The sequence below is a fragment of the Brachypodium distachyon genome, chromosome 1 (assembly GCF_000005505.3).
Source record: "Brachypodium distachyon strain Bd21 chromosome 1, Brachypodium_distachyon_v3.0, whole genome shotgun sequence".
In the NCBI taxonomy this organism is placed as follows: Eukaryota; Viridiplantae; Streptophyta; class Magnoliopsida; order Poales; family Poaceae; genus Brachypodium; species Brachypodium distachyon.
Genome location: NC_016131.3, coordinates 61,904,248 through 61,916,990, shown reverse-complemented (window position 1 = coordinate 61,916,990; position 12,743 = coordinate 61,904,248). Strand labels below are relative to the sequence as shown.

At 43.1% G+C, this 12,743-nt stretch overlaps 2 protein-coding genes and 1 long non-coding RNA gene across 3 annotated transcripts; 1 reads left to right on the top strand and 2 right to left on the bottom strand.

Moving 5' to 3' along the window:
* Positions 1–246: 246 nt before the first annotated feature.
* LOC100836585 (E3 ubiquitin-protein ligase SRFP1) lies at positions 247–3,341 on the bottom strand. The gene is made up of 12 exons (XM_003557869.4): positions 2,994–3,341; positions 2,790–2,877; positions 2,594–2,632; positions 2,420–2,452; positions 2,276–2,353; positions 2,134–2,177; positions 1,496–1,536; positions 1,320–1,402; positions 1,115–1,206; positions 944–1,013; positions 764–793; positions 247–623 (listed from the first exon to the last, which is right to left on the bottom strand). Exons 1-12 carry the CDS (start codon positions 3,050–3,052, stop codon positions 483–485), a joined length of 798 nt encoding a protein of 265 aa, XP_003557917.1. The 5' UTR covers positions 3,053–3,341; the 3' UTR covers positions 247–482.
* LOC112268939 lies at positions 1,191–2,375 on the top strand. Its single transcript, XR_002960505.1, has 3 exons — positions 1,191–1,279; positions 1,409–1,566; positions 2,113–2,375. It is a non-coding gene; the product is annotated as an uncharacterized LOC112268939 (long non-coding RNA).
* A 1,468-nt stretch (positions 3,342–4,809) lies between the features above and the next one.
* On the bottom strand, positions 4,810–12,559 carry LOC100836281 (nuclear pore complex protein NUP93A). The gene is made up of 15 exons (XM_003557868.4): positions 12,326–12,559; positions 12,119–12,210; positions 11,921–11,987; positions 11,306–11,365; positions 11,133–11,222; positions 10,308–10,568; positions 9,907–10,002; positions 9,520–9,651; positions 9,027–9,080; positions 8,842–8,925; positions 8,222–8,308; positions 7,241–8,143; positions 6,578–6,759; positions 6,186–6,477; positions 4,810–5,236 (listed from the first exon to the last, which is right to left on the bottom strand). Exons 1-15 carry the CDS (start codon positions 12,455–12,457, stop codon positions 5,159–5,161), a joined length of 2,610 nt encoding a protein of 869 aa, XP_003557916.1. The 5' UTR covers positions 12,458–12,559; the 3' UTR covers positions 4,810–5,158.
* Between the last annotated feature and the right edge of the window lie 184 nt (positions 12,560–12,743).

The window sequence follows — 12,743 nt, the reverse complement described above, 5'->3', positions numbered from 1 at the left end:
CATGTCATTGTCTTTTTATTATTGATGTCTTGCACAAGCTATTAATTCTTTAAGTAAATAGTACTAGCGTTTTCTATCTATCCCACCTCGTGAAGGACTAGTAATATCTCTTATTGGAGAAGCCCTTAGTCTACTCACCATCACTTCGGTCGTCTCTTAAACGCAAGAGATGAGCACCTGCAGAAGGGCACTTTTGAGGTCAACCACAAGCCTTGTCACCTAGATAATTTTTGGGAAATTAGAAACTACCGCAGTATGAATCACGTATCAATAATGATCAGGAGAATCAAAGAACATCGCGGGGTCAACGGAATTGTCTCAATTGCTACCGTACATACATAAAACGGCACCGTATATAACATAGTCTTTTATGCAGTCCATGTTGCTGGAATCAATAGATCAATGGCAACTACTCATAATCTTCGCCGACAGTACCGAGGCGAGGCGACGCAGTCAATCTGCGGTGCAGATGTGGTAAAACGCTATGCCGGGAGCACAGGGGGAGCGACCCTGCGGGTGTTGTAGGACTGGCAGTGGCAGCACTTCCTCTGCCCTGCCGCCGCCATGCCTCCTCCCGGGTACACTCGGGTCGTGTCCCTGCAGTCGTTGCACACGATCCACCCCTGCATCCATTCCAACCAACACATGCCAAGTATTAATACCTCTAATACCAAACCCCAGCACCGCATCTCAGATTCATTTAGCCCAGGGCTACTACTACTACTGAGTACAGGTTAACTGTGTCAGCCTGCATCGTACTGACCTTTCCCATGTGCGAGAAACTGGCTTCAATCTGAAAAACGAAACCAACTTATCTTAGTTCCAGATCAGTACAACTACCAGCAATCTTTGCAGCCAAAAAGATTTTCTTTTTCTATGCCTATCATGCAAATGCTATGGATCTTGCTGACAAAAATATACTACATCACATATATATACTTACCTCTGCATCCAAGGCCCTCAAGAACTTTTCCATGTCAAAGATAGACATCGAACACATGGGGCAAGTGAACCTGCATTCGTATGGATAACATTATCGAAGCAAGAAAAACAAGATCAGACGAAAGGGATGGCTTTGCTTGCGTGGGTAGGGTGAGAAGGCATGGGCGATTACTTGTCGTGCTTGAGCATCTCGTGGAAGCACTGCAAGTGCATCGTGTGCCCACACCTCAGCACCGACGTCTCCCTCAGAGAATCGAACATGTACTGCATTGCAAATTAAACACAAAATGATGGTGATGATGCACTTCAGCAATTGGATGGGTGGAAGAGCAGACAGGTAGGATCACCAACTGTAAGTTTGTGACATGCAAACACACCTCGTAGCAGATCGGGCAGTTGTTCTTCATCGAGTTCTCGATGCACCGATGCTTGTCGCGGAGAGTAACCGAGTAGCACGATCCTGCAGCGCAGAGCCGCAGAAGAAGTTGGAATCCAAAGAATCAGAGTGGATTGCTCAAATTACACAATTGGATCATGGAGGCAGCCTGCTTACCGCACTTCTGGCAGTGGAAGAAGTTCTCCTTCCCTCCAACTCTGTTTGAAATGCATCAGAGTTTCAGTCAGGTCAGCAATTTTTACAAGTACTACAGCAAATTGTTTCAGGACGTGTGTTCAATTATTACAACTGAAAGCAAAATACTCTCTCTGGCCGGAATTACTTGTCGAAATATTATATGTATCTAGACGCTTTTAAACATAAATACATTCATATTTGGACAAATTTAAGACAAGTAATATGTGTCGGAGGGAGTAATTACACTTCCGAAATCAGCCCTATATTCGCGCTCACAGCTGTTACTCCCTCCATTTCACAAAGGTTGGTGTATTTTGTTTCGTTAAGACAAGACTTTGACAAAGGATTACACTATTAATATGTAACATATATGATACAAAATCATGATTATTAGAAAGAACTTTTAAAAACGAATCTCTTGATATAAATTTTATGTATGTAAAAACACATATTAATAGAGTTATCATCAGTCAAAGACTTGTCTTAACGAAACAATATACGCAAACCTTCGTGAAATGGAGGGAGTACTAACAACATTTAACAGTACAGCACTACTTGAACTGAACCGAAGCATGCAACTTTCAAATTGAATACAGGAAAAGGAAGAGGAAACACACCTGCAGATGCCGCAGTCCTTGCAGTGGTAATGCTCCTTATCAACCTGCACACAAGAGTAAAATCTCATCAACCACCATCAAATCCAGCAGAAGTAAAGGAACCATCCAACAATGGCTTGGGGTCTCGATCAATCGATCTCACATTGTCGTCGAAGAATTTGCACGCACTGCAGAAGTACTCCCCCATGCAGACGCCGCAGTTGTTGCACAATTGCGCCACCTGATCACCAAATCTGTTATGATCAAACTTATGACACAAGAAACACAAGTGCGATCAGAGACGAACCGGCTGCTCGGTGTCACAGACGAGACAGATAACCTGCAAATGAAAATGAAACAAACAGATCAGGGTACCTTAATTTCTCAGGGGCAATATGTGTAATCAACGAAAAAAAAGAAGAGCATTTGAAGCATGATAAAGAAAACAAGATAGATAGGTAGCAGAGACGAGAGAACGTACCGATTCAACTGCACGCCGGTCAAGCTCGTGCCCGTCTTTCTAAGGCCAATCCAAGAACAAGATGTTGACGCGCAAGCAGAGAGAAAACACATGTCGGATTGTCAGGATCAGAGTGTTTTGAGTCGATGGAGAGGAAGAGCAGAGAAACTGAGGAAGGGAGAGAGCAGAGAAACTGAGGAAGGGAGAGAGCAGAGACCGTGGACTCGTTGTGGCAATGGCGGCAGTGGAAGACGTCGTTGCAGCAGGGCGACCGGATCCTGCACCGCCTCCTGTAGTGCTCGCACCTGCACCCGGCAGACAAGCAGCAGCAGCCTTCCCAGTCAGCTGCCGATAATAGATGGAGGAGCAGACAGAGGCCGGAGGTCAGCAAAAAGAGAGAGAGAAGAAAGACAGAGCCTACCCGAACCCCATCTTGCCGAACCCGTGGCGAGCCGCATCGGCGTCGAGCTCCATGTCCATTGGCGGGCGGTGTTCTTGTCTCGGCCTCCTGCCTTCGAGATCTGGCTTCTGCTGCTGCTGTTGTTGCTGTTGCCGCGCGAGGAAGATGGGGGAGGACAGTATTTTTATACTGCTAGTCTTCTTGTAGGTGTATGACTTTGGAGGGTTACCGAGAATGGCAAGAAACAGGAGTTGGGGATTGGGTCGTCGTCAGAATCAGCCGAGACTGTAAAAGGGCCGGTTCTAAAGTTAATTAAAGCTCGGCATGTTATGTTCTTTATGAGGTTCTTGTTGGCAGGCAAAGCAAGGGGATCCTTCGGTAGTAGTTCGGTGCCATATTGTTTTTCCATTCCAACTTCCTTCTCCTCTCCTTCCTCTTCTACAGTTCCGTGACTGTTGTTTCTTTAACTTATCAAGAACTCAAGATCCAGGAGCCTTTGCATTTCTTTCTGCCCCTCTTTTATTTTATTTGAGTTAGATCAGTTAGACTCACTTTTGTGATGAGGTGGTGGCGTGTGAGTAAATCAAAGTGCCCGATTCCTGCCTCATTTCATTTGGAAGCATCAAGATGACGCCTGCCTCTTCGCTCCTCCAGTGGTCCATCGAACTCAACTCGACAGAAGCGTACGCATCAAGCCCCGGGAATTGAATTAATCAAAGTATCCGTGCGTTGCTACGGAATAATTTTTCTCATGCGGGAGATCCGTTTCGTGTGAGGACTAAGGAGGACGGGAGCTTGCACTCGTGTCGTGCGGGAGATCGAGAGGAGGGGGATTGCGCTGAGGATGGACGAAGATGGATGACTTCAAGACCAGTGGTATTAGGTGGCATATTCGCGTAATTTTGATGACATGACGTACCGCGAGGCTCATACCATCTCCACCAACTCTAATTTAATATATGATATAGACTACGCTATAAAATTCTCTTCGTAGTGAGAAAGAAGTGCAAGGATGGATGCGTGCGTGGGGCTTCACCTGAAGGCCTCACTCTCCGCGCTTATCCGCTTTGTTTGCATACACAATCATCAGACATTCAGGCGGCCGGTGAGAAGCAGATCTCAAACATAGCCAAACACGGAGATCGCTTACAGACAGGCATGGTTGGTTCGTCAATCCTGTCTAGTGAACCTCACGCTATTTCTTTCGTGCTTCTTTACGAAAACCATCAAAGTATTTCTGGGAAGCGATCAGCATGGGGTAGCGGCAGGCAGGACAGCTAAAGTATTCATGTGGATCAGACGTCAAAATAAAATGTGGGGGTTTGGTATCATGTGATGGCATTCATTTCGATACTTCATCGATCGCCGTATTGCCTAGTACTTGCATCTGCATCGATGACGCTTCTCCGGCCTGTTGTGCACGAGTCCGGGGATCTCGTGACAGACATTGCGTCAAGGAGCTCGGAGATCCACCGAAAGGCTGACGCACGCGTTCAGAGACGGCCATTGCACTCCCGTGCAAGTTGCGAACATATTGAAGATAACAAAGCTACCAAAACGATCAGCCGACAGCATGGTATGGCATGGCCTCTCCCTCGCGCAACTTGCAAGATGCCCACCGCCGTCCACCGGCACAACCTGACTTACTGAGAAGGCTATTTATGGAAACCTGAGCAAGCGTGCAAGTTGCGGCAATACTGAGGAACCTGTATGGCTTGTCGCGGAAAATAATCTGACGAGAAGACGAAACATCCCCAGTTTCGAGGCACAGGAGGTTGTTGCAGATCAAATAATTCGGATTGAACACGCACGAAAAATGTAGAAGAATTCTTGAAAATAAGCGACTAGTCTTTGGAGATTCAAGAGGCCGCTCCACCAATCATGGATTAATAAATTACGAAAGTATAGTTTCTTTTTCCTTCAGTCTCAGTGTTTGACGCTCATTACACGCCACAAGGGCCTACAAACAAAACAGACGATATCAATAAGGTTCCACGAGCAAAAACCATTCGCATCCATCCACCGGAGCTTGAAACCTTTCCTCTCTTCAGATCATGCGCACATGCGGCCAACATGATCCTAGCGGATAACAGCAGTACAAACAACAACCTGTTCCAGATGGTTTGCGGCGCAGCTAATAAAGATAATCCAGATCACTAGCACGCAGCTCCAATACATAACACGACTCATATGCACTGCGCCACCTTCTGATACAAATCTTGTGGCCAGTTCCTGCTCATGTTACTTGCCACAAGGTTCGCAATCTGCACATCACAAAAATATTGCATTAAAATGCAGGAGGATTGCTCTTATGTTTTACCAAGAAAGTAATTCAGTGATTATTTCTTCGCTCGTGAGACTGACAGAAAAGGTTCGAAAAAAAGACTGAAGAAAATAAGTTCTGGTCTGAACAGTTAACAAAAACTCTGTTACAGAATGATACGAGTATAGTATCGTTATATATTTTCCACTCCCGTTCTCGGCTGGTGTAATTTTGCCAGAGGCAGTCTTGAGGCAAGAGTGCGCCATCACCACTGACAAATTATCATGTGGCTGTGCATCAGTATAAGGCTGCTCAAGTGCAATCAATCATCAGGCATGTAACTTTGTAATTATGGTACCTGGGAGGCTGCATGGTTGATCAACCAACTGTTCCCTTGCCAATTTGTTGCAGGCCTACAATACTTCGCCCTACTTTGGTTTGATTCCAAAAGGTGGCAATGCTAGCCTGCCACATATTGCCTACATGTACCATTTTGTTTTTCCAAAACTTGCCAAATGTTGGCATGCTCTGGTGTTGCCTATTTGTCATTGACAAGGCAAAACTTGGCTACAAACCAAGCAGCCCCTAGCTATGTGCTAAATAGGCCGTAAAAATGGTTGGCATTTAACCTACATCATGCATTCAACAACGTGAATATCAAGACTTCCTAATTATCATACATTTTTTTATCGTACATCTTATGTTACCTACATACACTAAAGTAAGGGCTACTTATTCTAGCGAAAATCAGATTAAATAGGCCGATCCTAAATAAATTTAGGAGTTGTGGATAAAGTCTCTTCATTTTTTCATAGAATGATAGAAAGCGAGGTTGTAGGATTTAAGTCAAAACTAAACATAGGTAAGGTAGGTATCCAATCAATATTTATCTATCCTATCCATAATTTTATGGTATATCTGCTGATAAATGCAATAAAAAGAGAAAATACCTTTGATTTGACAGCACGCAGGGTCCCATCAGTATCTCTAACATTGTCCATACAGTTTAGAGCAACCTTCAGGAGGTCTGGCACGCAAGCTTGAACATGGGGTGATAAATCCCTGAATACATCGATTGCTACATTTGGAGACTGAGGATCCAAATGAAGAAACGGAAGTTTGATGGTTTCCCTCAAAGCATCAACAGTTTGTCCAGCACGAGCTAGCTTATAAATGTGAAGAATAGCTTCAAGTTGTCTCAGTACAATTTGCTGTTCAGAAATTAGATCCTTATCTTGAACACTGCAAGTGAGTTCCACAAGATTAATTAGCATGCTGTTTTCAAAAACATGAAGAACCAACAGTCAAATGATGTAAAAGCAGAAGATAAGAGGTAATTAACCTGGCTTCAGAAGAATATCTGGATGTTTCCAAAATTTCATTGCCAGATTGAATTAGAGCAATAGCACGACTTTCACCATCTAACATATTGTGTGCCATGCCACATATTGCATCTGACAGACACTTGTTTATTGTCTGAAGTGCCATGGCAAAGGCTCCGACTCTTTTGTGAATCTCCACAGACTGAATTTCATGTAAAGAGTAAACTAACATCAGGTGGATACATAACAGCTCAAAAAGATTGAAGTGCAGCTGATGTAGACATGAAATAAATGGTTTCAAATACATGCACATATATCGATGTTGAAATCATGCATGTTACATGTGGCAGTTAAGACAAATTAATGGTTTTTGTTATCACAACAATTCCTACCACAGGGGTATGATTTTATAACTAATGTTCAATCGGCTTATAATCAGTGCTAGAATGAATCATATTGCTTTGTTATCAGAGAAGTTGGACTCTTTCAAGTCAGCTACGAACATGATGAAATTAACTAATTCAAGAGAAATGTAATCCATGCCACTATCCTACAGTTATAAGGAACTGATGTTCCTACCGATCCTTTTGCTAGCCTCAACCTAGGAAAATATATAATAAAATGTTACCTGAAGTACAAGAACAAAGGTTTCCATATACATGTGTTCAAAAATTAGAACTTACTTTGTCATAGAGCCCTGCCTCTTGACACCGATGGGCAGCTTCAAGCAAGAATTGCTGCCTACTTCTCCAATCCATCATGTACTTCTTTAGTTCTCCTTCTTCTCCCATTCCACTTGGACCAAGCAAAAGTTGAATACCACCATCCCTTAGTAATATCTCTGTGAGCAGCTGCTTCAACATTGAACTTCGTTGGCGCTGTTGATCAGCATTACCATGACCAATCCATGATACCTGTCCTCCACCCATTGCAGCAGCAGCCTGTGCATAATACTCCAGGGCTAAATCAAGGTTGCCATTGCGCAAGCAAATAGAACCATATTGCCTCACTATACTGGCAGCTTCTGCGCAAGCATCCATCACACCCATCTTCTGGCCTGATCCAACACCCTCAGGGAGAATACCATGATCAGCTAAAGTAATTGAAATATGCACAGCATCAACATGGAACCCTTCTTCTCCAACTTCTTTGGACAAATAAAGAATTGCTGGAAGTAATTGGATACTTAAGAGAAGGACATAGGGATAGACCAGTGGGTCTTTTCCACTCTTTGTATAATATGATGGCTCAAATTTGTTCAAGTAATTTTGCAAATCCTCCAGTGTATAAGGAACCAAGCTTTCATTCAATACATTGGAAGAAGATGCACTGGTGGATTCCCGCAGAGCTGACAATTTGAACCACAAGAAATCCTCTATAGTATTAAAAAGTGTTGGCAGGTCTTTAAGTAATCTATCAATTTGGCGTCGACAACCACAAATTATGGCATAAAGGAGCAATTTCTTCCTATCATAACCCGGACGCCCTGGTCGATCACCCATTCTGAGCATTTTTTCACATTCCTCAGAAGCCGTCAGAGCAGTCTCTGATGATACAGCACCATTAGTGGTAATCCATTCTGCAAGCTGCCAAAGAACATAGCATCAGTAGTGGGTCCTATTAAGGACAATGATGCATTACAGTATTATTCAAGGATACTTTACCAGAGGGGCGAAGTTGTAAGCAACACGAGATGATTGAGCAACTTGTCTTGCTTCATCGTAATACCCGGTTCTTAAGCAGAAATAAATCTGCCAAAGGAAGAACAATAATACGTAAATATTTTTCTCATCAAAATAATAATAATACGTACATGACTTGAGATAGGTCAGAACTAAAAATAAGCCTAGGAACCAGCTACTTCTACCGAATATCCATACAATAAGATCCATCGATGTGCCATCAAGAAAGAACTTATTCAGAATAAATCTCATTCACCAAGAAGAATCCCTTTGTAGTATCAATAGATTTCATTTCGAAGTAAATCTTAGGATTTAATTTTAATATGTCTAAAAATGAACCAGTCGGTGGAAATACCATAGGCACGGTTTCATGATAAACCCAAGTTTAAGTTGAGAAAACCAGCTCCATATAAAACACCCATAGTTGCACCATACTTCATCTCAATGCTCCCATAAAATTACAAGCTCCAGGCATCAATTGCTTGATTACTGATGGTATCTTACTTCAGTGTCAAAGTTGTCAATTAATCTATCCAACTAATAGGGTGCTTGGGTACAAGTCCTAATTCATGCTAAAGAAACAATCCAACAGAAAAATAAACCTGCTGCCAAGTTGTGTCCACTGGTGGTTGTCTGCGCAGATCGATTGCATCAAAGTCTAATACACCATGATCCCGCAACCGGACCTGTGCATTCATACAGACAAGAGGTTGCATTGAATTCCAAATTTAATCCACAATTGCAAAAGTAGATAGTAGAAAGATGTAGCATAAAATTCAAAACAGACCCGAAGAAATGCACGAATCTTTTGAAGATTGCCGACAGATCCACCAAGGGCAGCCTAGAACCACAAAGTGAAATGGACAGATTAATTATAACTGCTGATTTAATAATGCACAGGGTGAAGCTTTTGGATGAATAGGTTTCACAAAATATAAGCAAAGCAATAAGGGAAACATTATTCTACAAAAAAACTAGTACTAGGATAGTGAAGAACTAGTCATAAAAATCATCACTGACCTAGCTAAGAAACTACACTACACAAGGTCACATGTATAGACTGCAGAGTGGGAATACCAATAGGCCATAACATAAGAGCCAAGAAAAAACGAAGTAATCATAGTTACACCTGCTTAGATGGAAAAAGGAAAAAAAAACAGGTAATCACAAAAAAAAATTTTGGAAATCCTAAATAGTTGCACTCGTGACATGAATGTTTGATTTTCTGAAGTGAATTTTGAGGGACAGCGCCAGTGCTTAAAGACCAGAAAAGTACTCACTAATGCTGGATGGCTGTTGATGGTCTCAATTATATATTTCTCATGACCCCACTCAAGGTGCTGCCTAGCTCCAATAACTAGTGACATTTTTCTTGAATTGCTTCGATGAGTCGACCCTTCACCTACTAATGCCTGAATTGGACAAACAAAGAAAACGGTAAGAAACTACAAAAATAACACATCAATATCATATACTATCTCCGATCCAAAATAAGTGTCGCAGTTTTGAAGTAGGCTTGAACTAGGGTTAGTTCAAAACTGAGACACTTATTTTGGATCGGAGGGAGTAGTAGATATTGCGTGTTCTTAACTTGTAATACAGTCCTATATAACTGCACGTGAACAGAACACGGTATGAATTAACTACACTCAAAACAGTGTTATTACCTGAATTAAATGCCAGACTTTCTGCATGGTCACCGATTTTGCGCCAATAACATCAACAGACAAGGACTCATAAGCAGCCCTGAAAGCTGTGGCAGGCTAACAAAAGAATTATTTCAGTAAGTACTAGTGAAATTTGGTACTCCCTCCGTCCCAAAACAAGTGATGTGGAATTGTATAGATTCTTATACAAATCCACGTCACTTATTTTGGGACGGAGGGAGTACATCAAGAGACTTTGTGCTCATGATAACATACAAAGGCATACAAAAATAGACACTTCAGCTATTTTGTAAACCCAAATTATTTGGAGAATAGGACTTTAGATGGCTTAAGTATCTAATCTACTTATGCACACTAAGATGCTGACATGTCAAATCTTGACACAGAAATTCAAAGCTTACACTAAAAGGCAGGCTGCGTCCTCTGGCATCATTGAGATCTCTCACAACCCCAGCATAAACTGAAGATTTGTTTTCAATTATGGTCTTGTTTGGTATGGGCATGACTTCCATAGCAGGCAGGCCGGATGCAGCTTGAGGACTGGAAGCCGACATCAGAGCAGGACGAGACAAACCACTGGCTAGATTAGTGTTTCGCTTTGGTAATGTAGAAAGTCGGCTTAGACTCTGCAAGAAGTCCCTCTTCTCCTTCTGCCAGTCATCCTACAACAAAGATGCTATAAAATTCAGAACTGAACAGCATAACCACTCAGAGCATCCAAGCAGACCATAACATCAAGTTGCCAATGTAGCAATCGAAAAATGAAGACATGTTACAACTGGGCTCAGGACTGAAAGTTGCATCAACTCAGATTACAACACTATTACATATACTTTTTACTTTCTGAGAGGTGCAGCATATTAAGTCAAATAACACAAATAAAGCTTGGATGTAAGGAATTCAACAACTACTCTAACACTACCAAACTGGCCCAAGAAATTGCAACCTAAAAGGCCTTATAATGGCTACTAGCCCTGCTCAAACATAAAACTGAAATGAATAAAAGCAAAAGGATGCGCGTCCCCCAGACATTTTTCCTAACGCCCTCCCTGTATAGCCTTTCCTTTTCTTTCTTTTGTTCTTTTCCTTTTTCTTTTTTCTTTGAGCCCCGTTGGGACTCCTTTGTTGCCTTCTTGTACTTGCGCTTCTTGCGCTTTCTTCCTAATGGAAAAGACACGCCGCTCAGCGTGTTCGAGAAAAATAAATAAAAGCAAAAGGCAACCAACCTCAAGAACTTGCATCATATAATTGTTAAAACTCTTTAAGTTGTCCTTTTGTGCTCCTTGGATGGATGAGACGATTGCCATTTCATGAAGCTGAAAAAACACAAACTTCATTATGCATTTATGCATTCCATGAAGTTCAGTAGAAAATGCGATAAGAGAGACAAAGTGTTCACCTGCTGCAGGTATTCCTCAACAGAAGTAGCTTCTGACGGGAAAACATCCTCAAAGGTGGTCTGCAAAAATAAAACAAATAAGTCCACCATAATGTAGACTCATAACCAGTCCAGTGAGTGATATTCAAGAGTTGTAAATTGACAGTAACAAGCAAACGCAGATACATATAGAGCCAAAACGGCATAAAACAATATTACAGTATTATGTGCTTGCATAATTGGTAGGAAAGATTGCTACACTATAATAAAATACCAGACCACTCAACACTATTTTCTGCATATGAGTAGGCAGCTTCTCAACTGAGACTACAAAAATAATGGTTCCAGGAAAAAATGTGATTTGTACCATCCACACTAGGAATATGTCCAAAAGTAAATAAAAAAATTGAGCTTATGTCCAAAAGTAAAATTGAGACCTTCCATTGACGTAGAAAACCGAGAAAGTGAAATTATTAATACTGACAATCAAAAGTGAAAAGCCTCAATAAACGGTTATACATTGAAGAAAAGAGTGCACAACGCAAATGTTATGGCTTCAGCAAAATCAACTGGTTGATCTAACGACCAACACATGAGATTATCCATAGCATTCTCTGACATGGACAAGCTAATCACCTTGAGTTCAAACGATTTGAGGTCCCTAGTGAGCTGTTCCGCATTGATTCCCTCGCGCGCCAGCAACCTGCAAATGCACAGCCGAAACCCTAAGTCCCTCCAAAACCCCAGAAGCGGCCATCCCAATTCGCATGACATGCCACGCGGAGATGGGCAGAGAGGGTCTCGATGTTAACCAAGGGGCCCTGGGAAACTGACCTTGTGGCGGAGAGAGACTGCGACGGCGCCTCGGCGCGGATCGTCTTGGCCTTGAGCTTTGTGGAGAGCGCCTCGAGCTGGTCCAGGTTCCTCTGCGCGGGACAACAAACAAGGAACCCGTCAACACGGAAGTAAACGGGGGGTTGATTCGGGAACGGCGGGAGAGAGATGCTGGCGAGGAGGGTGCGGAACAGCGCGATGCGGCACCTGGAGGGTAGGGAAGTGCGGGGTGGGGGCGGCCTGCTCGAGGAGCTTGGTGGAGGTGTTGAGGAGCTCCGACCATCCGCCCATCTCCGTGTCGCCGCCACCGCCGCTCCCGCTGGTGCCGACGCCGGCCATCGCCGCCGGAGATGGAGGTTTTCGTAGGGCGCTCCGACGCGGCGCTCGAGCTGGGGTTTTTGGAGTGGGGAGAGGAGGAGGAGGGAGCGGTGGGTGAAAATGGTTGGGCTCGCTTCTCCTTGTAGTTGTATCCTGCTCCTGCGGCTTGGATTGCTTTCGAAATTGATTGTTTCTGGGCCCGATACTACTACTGTATGGCCTTATTCAAAGCCCACCTGGCCTGACTGGGTGTTGCTAGTTCATCTGCTCGCGTATGTGTTTGGTTGGGCGGCCACCGTGGGTGGGT

What these genes read in the sequence shown, in the direction of transcription:
- LOC100836585 (XM_003557869.4), bottom strand. Translation starts at nt 3,052, where the DNA reads ATGGACATGGAGCTCGACGCCGATGCGGCTCGCCACGGGTTCGGCAAG. An exon ending in ATTGCCACAACGAGTCCACG is followed by an intron (nt 2,633 to 2,789) that starts GTCTCTGCTCTC and finishes GATTGGCCTTAG; the next exon opens with AAAGACGGGCACGAGCTTGA. An exon ending in AAGGACTGCGGCATCTGCAG is followed by an intron (nt 1,537 to 2,133) that starts GTGTGTTTCCTC and finishes CATTTCAAACAG; the next exon opens with AGTTGGAGGGAAGGAGAACT.
- LOC100836281 (XM_003557868.4), bottom strand. Translation starts at nt 12,457, where the DNA reads ATGGCCGGCGTCGGCACCAGCGGGAGCGGCGGTGGCGGCGACACGGAG. An exon ending in TCAACAGCCATCCAGCATTA is followed by an intron (nt 9,081 to 9,519) that starts GTGAGTACTTTT and finishes TTGTGGTTCTAG; the next exon opens with GCTGCCCTTGGTGGATCTGT. An exon ending in AGGCAGGGCTCTATGACAAA is followed by an intron (nt 6,760 to 7,240) that starts GTAAGTTCTAAT and finishes CATGAAATTCAG; the next exon opens with TCTGTGGAGATTCACAAAAG.